At 38.9% G+C, this 13213-nt stretch overlaps 1 protein-coding gene across 5 annotated transcripts in view; it reads right to left on the minus strand.

Annotated features, from left to right (window-relative positions):
- The window catches only part of LOC105030286 (CD48 antigen-like), a 49993-nt gene extending 36783 nt beyond the window's left edge, over positions 1-13210 (minus strand). For 4 of the 5 annotated variants that reach the window (XR_829573.4, XM_010904033.5, XM_010904031.4 and 1 more), the window contains exon 1: positions 13009-13199. Coding sequence is in view for 4 of the 5 variants with exons in the window: in XM_010904033.5 (XP_010902335.2) it covers positions 13009-13135 (127 nt within the window). In the remaining variant the exon portion in view is untranslated. Of the gene's footprint in view, positions 1-13008 lie in introns of all 5 variants that reach the window. The other variant, XM_034291194.1, reaches the window with a different exon arrangement.
- Positions 13211-13213: the final 3 nt, after the last annotated feature.

Genomic DNA, 13213 nt, shown 5'->3' on the forward strand with positions numbered 1-13213 from the left:
TCACAAAGAGTGGACTGCAGCTGGAGTCAGTGCTTCAAGAACAACCACGCACAGACGTATGCAAGACATGGTTTCCGCTTTCACATTCATTGTGTCAAGCCACTCTTGAACAAGACACAGCGTTAGAAGCGTCTCGCCTGGGCTAAAGACAAAAAGGACTGGACCAGGCTTCTAAATCATATTTTTATGCATTTTTAGTTCTATTGATTGTCCTATCAGCAAAAATGGGGGATGACTTTAGGTCTCTACCCTCACTTCAGTTGGTTTCAAAACCATACATTTCAACAATAAAGCTATTGAGAGGAAAATATTTAGCTTTCACTTAAGATTTGATTACCCCAAAACGGAACATACTTGTGTTGGTAAAATTACCACAGATGAGACCAGTCTGAACACAAATGTAACTCTTAGTAATAGGCTACTCGGATGTAATGGGAAAGGTTGGTAGAGGCCACCCCAGTGGGTCTGCCCACCTTCCTGAAGCCCTAAGCTTCACCCATTTATGGTGAGCCAGTAAAAGGTCAAATGTTTGTTTAAGTATATGACATTTTTATTCCAACACATAAAAAAAAATCAGACATGCTTAGCAAGATATGTTACATTTTTCAACTTAGCCAATATCCTTTGTTAACTGAAGTCCAACTATCTAATATTGTTGCGGTTTGTAAAAATGTGCTTATCTTTAACTACATAGCAAATCAACATTAGGGTGGAAATTAAGAAAACTCTTAAGAATGGCAATGTAGACAGAAAACAGATGTATGACATCGCTAAAATCAAGGAACAATAAGTAATCCAAAGGACACTCAATGTTGGCTTTAAACACATACACTCACCTAAAGGAGTATGAGGAACACCTGTTCAATTTCTCATTAATGCAATTATCTAATCAACCAATCACATGGCAGTTGCTCCAATGCATTTAAGGGTGTGGTCCTTGTTAAGACAATCTCCTGAACTCCTGAAAGGTGATTTAAGCAATTTTGAGCATGACATGGTTGTTGGTGCCAGACGGGCCGGTCTGAGTATTTCACAATCTGCTCAGTTACTGGGATTTTCACGCACAACCATTTCTAAGGATTACAAAGAATAGTGTGAAAAGGGAAAAACATCCAGTATGCGGCAGTCCTTTTGGTGAAAATGCCTTGTTGATGCTAGAGGTCAGAGGAGAATGGGCCGACTGATTCAAGCTGATAGAAGAGCAACTTTGACTGAAATAACCACTCGTTACAACCGAGGTATGCAGCAAAGCATTTGTGAAGCCACAACATGCACAACCTTGAGGCGGATGGGCTACAACAGCAAAAGACCCCCCCAGGTACCACTCATCTCCACTACAAATAGGAAAAAGAGGCTACAATTTGCACGAGCTCACCAAAATTGGACAGTTGAAGACTGGAAGAATGTTGCCTGGTCTGATGAGTCTCGATTTCTGTTGAGACATTCAGATGGTAGAGTCAGAATTTGGCGTAAACAGAATGAGAACATGGATCCATCATGCCTTGTTACCAATGTGCAGGCTGGTGGTGGTGGTGTAATGGTGTGGGGGATGTTTTCTTAGCACACTTTAGGCCCCTTAGTGCCAATTGGGCATCGTTTAGTCAATTTACCATTTAAAAATTTAAACTCCATTAACGAGTATCAGGCGTTAGTTTTAAAACACAAGTATTATCCTAGTTATCGTTGGTAAATACAAATAAAAGAGAAACAATAGTATTTAACCAAACTCAATTGAGCATTTAAAATACAACATCTAATTTTATTGTGGGGAGTAAACTCGCTTTAGCTGTATTACCCTCTTTTATAGGCTATGACCATTTTGGATTCAAATTCAGTCTTCATGGGACACAGCGTGTCTCCTTAATGTTAAAGACTATCACCATGTGGATTCTTCATTCAACCACTTATACAATATATAAGTACCTATAAGTACAATATTTGTACCTTTTGTAAGACAACCATGATACTATTTTACCAGATTAGAAAATCACCATTGTACCCATTTCTAATTCATCACTAGGTTTCAGATGTACCCACGTGTACTAGTGAACAGCTCAGCACGCAACAGATTGTAACCATGCGGTGGGCCTGTTAAAGCCTACCCACATTTTCATGAGACCCCCCTTGAGACCTTACAGCAGGGCTATTCAAATCTGGCCCTTGGAGCCAGTTCCATTCCATTTTCCATTTCATTGCAACCCTCTAATCAGGGACTTATTCAGGCTTGAGACACCAGGTGGGTCCAATTAATGATGAGGTAGAACAGAAAACCAGCAGGCCCTCGTAGGGTGAGAGTTGAATACCCCAGCCTTATGGTTTTAAACATTATCAACAACGCAATAAATATGTTTGACTAAAAATTACATAGTGAACATGACAAAGCACAACAACCCAGATAGCTCACATATGTCTTGCCGATGTCGGCATTAGATCGGAAGATCAAAAGCGGTTTAGAGCGTCGAGCGTACATGTGAACGATCAAAAGAAATGTACTCTACAGGTACTTGTTGTTTAACATTACAAATACAATTCCCTTGGAAATACTTTTAAAGACTTTGCACCTACTTCAAACACCTGATTCGACTAAAATGTAAAAGTAGTATGACAACCCCTAACAGTACAAATGTGCAGTTTTAATGCTTTGTTTGCATTTCAAAACTCAAAAGTTGTCCTCAACCGGGGACAGAATGTTAAGCAAACCGTGTGGTGTCTTCACACTGGACCCAACTTAACTGGTGCAGGAGGGGACAGAAGACTGTCATCCGGCCAATGCCACTGAAGGATGCTATTGTGTGTAAGTTCAACACTTGCTTATTTTTATAGATGTTAAACATTGGTTGACAAAACCAACTCATCATTGGAAATGTGGATGCTGCCCATACTTCAGTGTTTCCTCTGGAAATGTATCTTGCTGTGGTGGGAATGTTGTCGAGTGGGGCTGCCCTCCATCTATTCTCTTCCCTCCCCTCCATCTCTTTCCTTCCGCACTTCCTCTTCTGTTATCTCCACCTCTTCTTTCCTCTCTTCTATCCTCTGTTCCACTATGGTCTACTCTCTCCTCTTAGATGTACCTTGTTGGCAATCTACTTTCTGTACCACTCTGTCCCTCATTATCGAGACTATTGTCTCCCCTGCCCACTGAAGTAATGTGTACACTTCTTATGAAAACGCAGAGCATAACCTTATGCTGTGTTGCAACTAGGGCCATTATTTTTTGGCAGAATTCTTATTTTTAGTTACATTTTTGAAATCCAATGTCTTTAACTCTTTCATGTCTTTCACACTCTGTTTATGAATTTTGCACCCTCTTGACACCCTCGAGGACAAAAATTTCCCATTGAATTAATCTCACTGCCATTACAGTATAAAACCATGCATTATGTAATGAAAGCATTGCATTTTGAAGAAAAGTAGTGATATTAGAATTGATTACTGTATTCCACCACACACACATGTGCGCACGCACACACACACAAATAAAAACTCTTGGGGCCCCTTGGTAGTCACATCCAGACATTGTTCAAATGTTACTGTGAGAGAGGTTATCCTGTAAAACATAAATAGTCATTTATAGCTCCATATTGCTAAACGTCTATCTAAATGTCTATTTACCCATTTATTCATGTAGTTGTAAAAACATGCATTTGTTGAAAATAAGTATTTTTTTTATTTCTGTTTAGCAGTTTTTTTCTATTCTTCAAAAGGAATATAGTGCAATTATACTATGGCCACATGAAATACAGATCAGCACTGAAACACACCAGTCAACGTCCCACTAAATGAAGACGGATATTCCACGCGATGAAAATCGCAGCCTAGTCGGGTCTTCATAGGGCTTGAGTTGACTACCAAACGCTTGTGCAATCTTGACAGTTCGTTATATGGTGTAACTTCACGACTCACTGTTCATCTGTATAACCAAGAACTCCTTCGGTTAGCCAGTTAGCTAGCTAGCTTGTTAGCTACAAAATTTACAAACTCCAGCTCACTCATTCTCTTCTCAAAGAAACTAACGGTTGTACCTCAGCTTTATAGACATCCCATACTGAATACACATTAGCCCACTGGCTATTTACTGTTGCGCTTTAAATGAACGTGACTTCCTGTGTACAGATAAACAGATGGTCTTTTAATATCTAAACAAGCATAAACCCTGACACTCGCCATTTACTACATAGTACTTTATAGCATCCAAAGACAAACCCACATACTAGGACATTACATTGTTACAAAGTTAATGTTGAAATCTAAGCACATAAATAACCTACAGTCTACTCAGTCTATGGGTTCCTGGAGCTAGCTAAATGGTCGGTGTCATGTCAGAATATGTACATTCATGTGAGAATTGAAGACATTGCGGACGTGTTGTATGCATGTCCTCTGGTAAAAAGGATTAACTTACAGAGTTCAAGGTCACTTTCATCTTGGCTTCCAGGTAAAGTCCAAAGAGGAAAGACGTTGATCAAAATATAAAAGCAAACTGGGATCTAAAAGATTTGAACTTTGAATTTTGTTGTTATTAGGGATTGTGGAGCAGGTGCTTTATGATGGATACATTTCTACATTAGAAACCCTCAGTGTCCAACCCCTCTGTAGGTTTCTTCCTAGATCCCAATTTTCACAAGGGATTTGTGAAAACTGCAGATGTAGAAAGGGCTTAATTAAATAAATGTGATAGATTGAGAAAGGACACCTAAAGCTGCCCTCCACCAGGAAGTTGGACACCATCTGGACAAGGCAGGCAGGCCAAAATGTACATGTCGGACATTGAAGGCTGAGCTGAATGAGATTAATTAGGCATACATTTCAAGCGCTAAGGAATACTGTAAATGTTGGGCGTATAAAATATTGAAATGAATACAACCAGCATTTTGGCATCTGAGACATTCCCTCACCTAACATATTTGGTAAATAATAGTCTATTATGCATTTAAACATGTCTTTATTACCCTCATAACAATGAGAACAAAAAGTCATAAGCGGTCATTCTACTTAACGGATGGGAGACTACAGAACACAAACTGTCTACATTTTGAAACAGTGACGGCCTCAAAACCGACAGCCTTTTTATTCGCACGCTATAATGCAGTTTACAGCATTCTCAGCCATCTTCCACATCTTACAGCTCTGACCACATAACCTTAGTGTGCTGCATGTAATCTCCAACCACGCGTCTCACATGCTGCTATCCAGCCACTATGTGACAGACATTTCCTGTCAGAAGAACAGTCTGGTACCATGTGTCAGTCTGATACCAAGTAGCTGTCATAGTTTTAATTTGATCTAAACTGACGTTATTTATGTTGTTGGTGGACCAATGCTCAGTGTATTTAATGCAACATTTGGGGGAGTTTACCAACTATGTCAGTTGTCAAATATTCAAATGAGAATCAAATAAGTTACAGTATCCATTGTGGTTTCTTTCCTTCTCTCCCTTTATAAATATTTGCATAACAAAATGCCATAGGCTTATCCTCAGATAAGACAAACAAGAAGGTATATCATCAGTGCAAAGAGGAAGTATTTGAAAAGGAGCCCAGCCTAATTTGGCTTACCTACACCATCAATCCAAATAAAACTGCCAAAAGCTTATTCTGGCATGATTTTGCAGGGGTCTATTTCACTAAACATCTATAAAAATACTTATAACACTTTTGTCAGAGAAATTCCTTTTCACCATTACAATGCAACCAATATTAAGTCACTATTTTGGATTACATCTAATGATTGTAGCCATGTGCCAGGAAATGACGTTATAGATAGACATGAGACCCTCAGGTTGAGAAGAAAGGTTTGCAAGTCTCTTAGAAATGTTTTATCCAGACATTGTTCAAAATGGGCATGCATTTTTCCCAAAACAATAACATTTCTGCTTCAACATTTGATATGTTGCCTTTGTACTATTTTCAGTTAAATCTAGTGAAATTATTTGCACATTCTATTTTTATTTGTTTTTTAAGCAGCATAACAACTTTTTAGAAAATGGGGTTGTAATTCTTCAGCCGACACCTACATGCTCACGCAAAGCACCGAACTGGATCCAACAACTAAGGAGTTGCTATCTGAAGGATACAGAGGAAGATGTGATCTTTCATTTAGGGTGCAAATTTAGCACAGGTATCAATGCATTGTCAATGGTTGCCTTCAAAACATTTGTTAATTTACACTTTTAAAATATTAGAGTGATATAGACCGGCAGTTTTTTCTTCAGTAATAATGGAGACGTTTTTTGTAGAGAAAAACATTATTTTAATTACTGGTGCAATTTGCAAATGAACTGCTCTGTGAGTGAGATTTTAAGTAATAGTAACTGGTAAAAGTATGTCATAGTAATCACTGTAGCTGCAGATTCTTAGCCTCACACAGCAGTCTAATCTCACCAGTACATTTTTAAATGCTACATGGTTATCAGTCTTGTCATAATGAACAGGCTTATGTCTGAAGCCAGCGCATTTCATGAATTATGGGTGTGGACTAAGCAATGGCGATCAAGATAATAAACCTAATAATTTTTTTTATCAGCGTTCAGCAACTTTAAACCTAAACTAGTCTTTCGTACTTTTCTTGGTACTCACTAAGGTGCCTTTGATGCACAAATGTTAAGGACAAAGATGGCAATAATAGTTTTCCAACATGTCAATCAGCTACATTAACTGATCTGCTAGTTTGATTGCTGTTGGTCGATTTATGAATTAATTTGTGAATTATGGCAGTACTTTGGTACTGTGAATTAAGTTATTGTGAATTAAGGCACTTTGGTACTACATGTGCATTGTTGGTTTGATTAGTTGGTTAAACAAAGACCACCACTGAATAAGATTCGCAAGTTGAAGCGTATGGATTGGGCAATTGGCAGATTTTTCGGTTTTATGGACAGATTAAATGAGAGTGACTCTTGATGGACCAGATGGATGAGCCTGTAGCTATCACTAATGGACACACGGCACCACTTTGAGTCAAGGCGCCAGCCAGGTGGGGGAGGGGTACCGGTATGAGCTGCTATCATTAAGGATGAGGTAGTTGGACCTTTTCAGGTTGAAGATGGACTGAAACTCAACTCCCGTACCTACTATCATTTTCGGGAAGATACTTTCTTCAAGCAGTGGTACAGGAAGAAGTCCTCAGCATTCAAGAAGGCCATGTTCTTTATGCAGGACAATGCTCCATCACATGCATCCCAGTACTCCACTGCTTGGCTAGCAAGCAAGGACCTCAAAGATGCCCGAATAATGAACTGGCCCCGAGCATTGTGTTTGTTCAACAATTAAATAAACCTTGAGGAATATGATTTGCCTAATAATTGTGCATGCAGTGTATTAACAGGCCTAAGGAAAATGACTGCCTAGAAAAACAATTCTCATTGAAGTGACTCTATTAGCCAAATTATGTGATTCATCATGAATGTAAAATGGATTAATTGATACATATTATAACGATGAGCTGCTGGGAAATAATAATGCAAGAATCTCGCAATCTGAAAGAGGTACAGTATAACATACAGTAATAGTCATTCAGCGCAACCAGGAATTATCATTTTGGTACAACCAGTGTTTTTAGTGTTAAACTATAATAACATTATTTTACATTATTTGATATTGTCAATAAGAGCAGCTCAGTCTATGAGATAACCTTTGTTGTACTGGTTGTTCTTGGCTATGTTGCTCTCTTCTTCTGCCATCTTCCTGTTTATCTCTCTTTTTACTTTTCCTTATTATTTTGTTTTAGATAATTCATGTTTATTTTTGTATTTTAAATGTCTTTTTTTTTTCAATAGTCATATGATGTGTGTATGTGTGATGCTCTGTCTCTGTTTTTAGGGTGACTTCTTAACATTCTGTCAAGGGTCTACAGATGTAAAATAGCCTTTTAGGCTAATTCTGGCACATTTACATTCATGTTTATTAATGTGCATTGCCCCTGTAAATAAATAAATAAACAAATAAACAAACAATTCTGTTTGTCCCATGGTGAAAATGCTGGCGGACAATATGATTACGATTTTCAGTACCGCATTTTTATGGCTTCCCTTTTCTGTTAAACTAAAATGATAAAAAAAAATGTATGCAGCTGTCTCATAAAACATGGTGGTTGTCTCATCCAACAAGCAGATGGGGTCAATGGTAAAATAAATAGGTTTGTTCCACCATGTTTTGTGCCTCACTTTGCCAATGACTGGGAGCACCAAAGCAGTTTGTAGACAATTAGAGTAGGTTTGGGATGACTTTAAATCTTAAAATAAAATTCTATATATAATTCCTAAAGTAATGAGGAATAAACCAAAGCTACAGTATAGTGGGTCTGCACACAATAGTTCACAAAACGCATGCATATTTTTCCATATTCTTCTTAGCACAGAGTTGAATTTGATAAATGTAGTTCTCTCCAAAGAATGTGGTGCATCTGACAGGCCTGAAGAAATGACAACCTATAAACATTTACTAAATCTTTCTGATGGTATAGTCGAATCCAAAGAGAGTATAATGAAGATGAACGCCAAATTATGTTCTGTATTATGTTCTGTTGATGTTCACATTTTGAGGCTGACCAGTATACAACCAGTCACAACTGTTCACACATCCTGCAGGAGAGAGATAAGAACCCTGGTGACAGATGGTTACCAAGAGTACTGTACGTGTGTTGTCAGGCTGTATTTAGCCCATGTCAATGAAACCTATTCTCTTATCATTCTTTGAGCTGGTTTGCCAAGCCTTTATTGAGCTGTTTTGTGAGTTGCTTTTTTGGGGAGATTCTAACATTGATCTACTAATTCTGCAAGGAAATCATGCGCAGTTCCTTTTTTTAAGGAAATCATGTGCAGTTCCTTTTTTTCTCTATACTTTTGCCATCCCATCACTTTGATAAAGGTTCACCTTAGTTCTCACGTTCTTTTTCAGTTATCATGTGCAGACCTAGCCTGCTACCCCTACTCATTTTTTTTCTAGTAACTTTCCATTTATGCACACGGTTATTTCGCTTATCTCCTACTCATGATTATGGTGTATGTCCTGTCTGTCCTTGGACACCCCTCTGCCTTATCTTGCATCCTTGCTTTTCTAACAGTTGAGCCTTGTCTAACATCAACTCTGCAAAACATTAGGCACACACTTTCTCTGTTTCTCTTTTCTCACAATAATACCAAAGCAGTCTTCTATCATTATAAATACATTCACAAATAGCAATCCCTTTATAGTACATTACTCTTCAACATAGCTAGTTATATTGTATACACTAGCTAGTCATGGACGTAGTCAACTGGAAAGTGACTTAGCCCTTTTTAAATCAAACAGCAACGACCAGGCACCTTTTGTCTAGATGTGAACATAAAGGATAACTACAGACATTACTTTTTGTTCTTAAATAGAACTTTGACGCCATACCTAATTATTGAACATTTTAATTAAGAAATATTTGTGCAAATATGAATCTTCCGCTATCTCAAGTAAACAAAACCAATGTGGTTTCCCCCCAAAGGCACCCACCCAAAGGCAATAACTATTATGTATTTACGCAATAAGGCCCAAAAGGGTGTGTGGTATATGGTTAAGAGCTTTAATGCACAGCACTAGGTGGAATTTCTGGAATAAATGTTATTTCAGGTGGTAATATCTTAACACAAACACTGAGGTCTCCCCCTCTCAAAATACCACTGTCCTGGACTCGAATACTCACCCTCTCTGGAGCCGAAACAGAGTGCATGAACTCCTTGCAATGCCTGACCTCTCCCTGGGCCTAAGATTCCAGAAAGTTCCCTCCCATCTATTCATAGATTGCAAGTTACTCACAAAACTACATTGAATGTTCCTTTTGGGGCTGATGTCCAAGTAAGAATTCATCAGTGCTATATTAAATATTTAAAACATGATACAACTTTTGAAGAAGGTTACTAATGATTAATTATTAGTTGTTAAACCATTTATAATTTTAATGCCATTGAATTCATTTTAGGTGCATTAGGGGGAGTCCATAGATTTTTAGCTAGCTTACATAAGCATTGCTATCTACTATTGACGGACTTGCTAGATAATGATGACAATAATATCTGTCTATGTATATTTCATTATGTCATGATTATTGCAACATTGTTTTCAACTACATTGTAGCCTACTTTAGCAATGTTGTCATATTTCCAAGCCGCTATTGTGTAATTAAGAAGAAACTGGAATAACTCTTATGTCATTAACCCCATTTCAACTTTTGTCATCAATATGGCTGTGGCATCTGTAGAATTGTAGTGACCATGGCAATGACTCAACTGAGTGACGGAGGTACTATCCATGAGTAGAACCTCACTTTTTCTCACAACAGACCACTGTATGTCCAGAGCTCTTGGCTGACTGATACTTCCTCTTCACGGTCCATTCTACTTCCTTATTTCCCTGTCATTGTGATGGCCAGTTCCATGCAGGCCTCAATGTAATTGAGGACATTACACTCCCACATGCATGCACATGCACTTAATCTATATAGACAGCAGGACTTGATACAGTGGCCCAGAAGTGCAAAACACAACCAAAAATACAATAACACACCTGCAATAAAAATACTCCACCCAATACCGCAAAACATAACTACTCATACAATGACACCCTCCCAACAGAAATACTCCTCCCGGTAATGGTAAACAATCACTTTAGGAAAGGAGTCAACATATTTACATAGCTTATGTCCATGTATTTGTGAGCCTACATCACATCTCAAAATGGTGGAATACATATTTATAAAGTACACCATACTCCTCCAGCATATCTTCATTTTGTCTGGGTCTGACAAATGTTCTTTGTGATCCAAACACCTCAAACTTAGATGGTCTTTCCATAACACTTTTTTCAAATCTTCCTCTGTCCAGTTATGAGGTCACCATTCATTCATCTGTTAAAACACAGTTTATTTGAAATGTTCTGTGATAACAGATCTACTGATGGTGTGTAATTCTACTCTGGTACTTTGGTTACGGTAAAAACCTGTTTGAGTGAGCAGTGTGATGAGAAACATCAGTCAGAGGGCATACGTCCGGAGGCTCATGAAACATAGTTGCTATGATGGGAAAGTAATATTATCCTGAATCAGACTCAGCAAAATCGTTGAGAAAAAATACAAAACAATTATGTTATTAATCTGATTGGTTATTAGAAAAATACAGAAAGTGCAGTTCCCTTTCGATTGGGCTATTCGTTGCCACAAAGGGGAACAAGCATGAATCAACCATATAAGGCCCAGCAGGTGTGCAGCAGCTGGGAGCCGCACGTTTCGTGCTATAAAATACACCTCTATTCATTAATGACGGAATGGCTGTTCACTGTGACTTGTCGGCGATAGGCCCTTGAAGTGTGGTGCTTTATTCCCTCTATCAGGTAATGGAGGTTATACGTATGAAATATAACCCAACTTGGTATTGTTACCACCTAGAGCACAGAAGAATACAGAACACAAAAATGGGGGACTCACTAGGGAAGAAATACTATGCTTTAACAAAAGGATTGCTTGAGGTCAAATATGGAAAATGTAATTAGTAAAACACAATGTTAATTTCTTAGTGAAAATTTGACCGATTCCTTATTTTACAGAATGAGTAGCAACTCTAAACCCAAAGTTCCCTTTTGGTCACTCACTTCAGAGCCAGAGAGGGGACAATACATTGTGTTGCTAAGCCAGAGAGATGGATTACAGGCAAGGCTGCCAGGCCACCCGACCCCCTAAGCAGAAAGCAGAAAAATGGGCCAGGCTAGGGGCAGTGATATCAAGACAGTAGAACCTCAAAACCAACTGATGTGCTCATTTAGAATGCAGCAGCCCGGCTAGTGTTCAACCTTCCCAAATTCTCCCATGTCGCCCTGCTTATTCAAACAGTTAGGAGTGTCTGCTATATGATGAAAATCTAAAGAGTAATCAAGGAAAGAAGAAACTGTCATCACTGATTGGGCAGGAGGAGTGGGGACGTCTGAATATTCCTCATGGTGGAGGAAACCTCTTGCTGAGGCAAGGGAAATGCAAGGGGTGGGGGCGCCACAAGCAACAAACTGGGCACCCCTCGCCTGTGGGGAGACAATGGAGGGAAAACTTAAACGCAACCACTGTCCCAATACTGATATTACAAGCTAGCAGAATGGAGAGACGGGTAAACACAGAGGCACACGCAACGAAGGACAGGGGCCAGGCCCCAGCTCCTCCAACTCTGCCTAGAGAATTTGAAACATGGTGCGGTGTGGATCTCAGCCGTCAATGAGTGAAATACTGCTGTTCTTTCCCTTCCAGCCCCAACGGGCACAGGTCTTTTGAGGAGCCTGGAGGAATAAGGGTGTGACCAAGTCAACCACTAATAGAGAGATCAGCTATTTTACATGTTAACAGGTTCTAGAGAGCAGACTGTACACAGGCAGACAAACTCCTTAAAAACGAGACCGCTTGGGGGATGGAAGTGGGGGTTGCCCACAAGGAAGCCCTCCAGAGCCCCCCCCCCCCCCCCCCCAGAGAAAGCTACCAGAGTCTTACATTTAAATTACATCTACTTCCACAAGAGCCAGCCCACAGACCCTACCTGACCACATTCACAAAATATGCATCTTCAAATGACTTTATGAATTTAATATTGCTCCATATTGAGAGGACATATAGTGGAGAGGACATAGTGATTTTCTCAGATGAATTTGATGTTACAAGGCTGTAACATCTCAGTGAAAAGAAATTTTTGCTGAGAAAGCTGAGAAAACTAAGCTTTCGAATAAACTTTGTTATCTAAAATTGTGTTCAAACACAAAATTCTTAATGCCTCTGCTGCTGTTGGGACAATACAACTAAGCTTGTCATGTGTCAAATTTGATTAAAAGAACGGAACAGAAAACGGAACAAAAAAAAAAACAATTAGTTCATCTCTATAGGTGCATGTTCGCTCAGTAATACATTGAATCCAAAAATAAGATAAGCAAAGCGTTACAACAATTTAAACTACGTTGTTAGATACTGTTGCTGCTAAATTAACATATGAAAATTAGAACAAAGTAAAATCCATACCAAACATATACAGCAAAGTCAACTTCAGTCTTCCTCGTCGAGGAAATTTAGTATGAGTCCATCCATTTCTAGCACACCAATTAACACCGCATATTCTCATTATTACATTAAATCTAGACAAAAGCATTCAACATCGATGTTGCATAACCAGTGTCTAACGAGAAACCTTCTCACTGAAATTTGGAGTGGGCGGTGTCTAACACGC

This window comes from Esox lucius, chromosome 25 (assembly GCF_011004845.1).
Source record: "Esox lucius isolate fEsoLuc1 chromosome 25, fEsoLuc1.pri, whole genome shotgun sequence".
Lineage (NCBI taxonomy): Eukaryota > Metazoa > Chordata > Actinopteri > Esociformes > Esocidae > Esox > Esox lucius.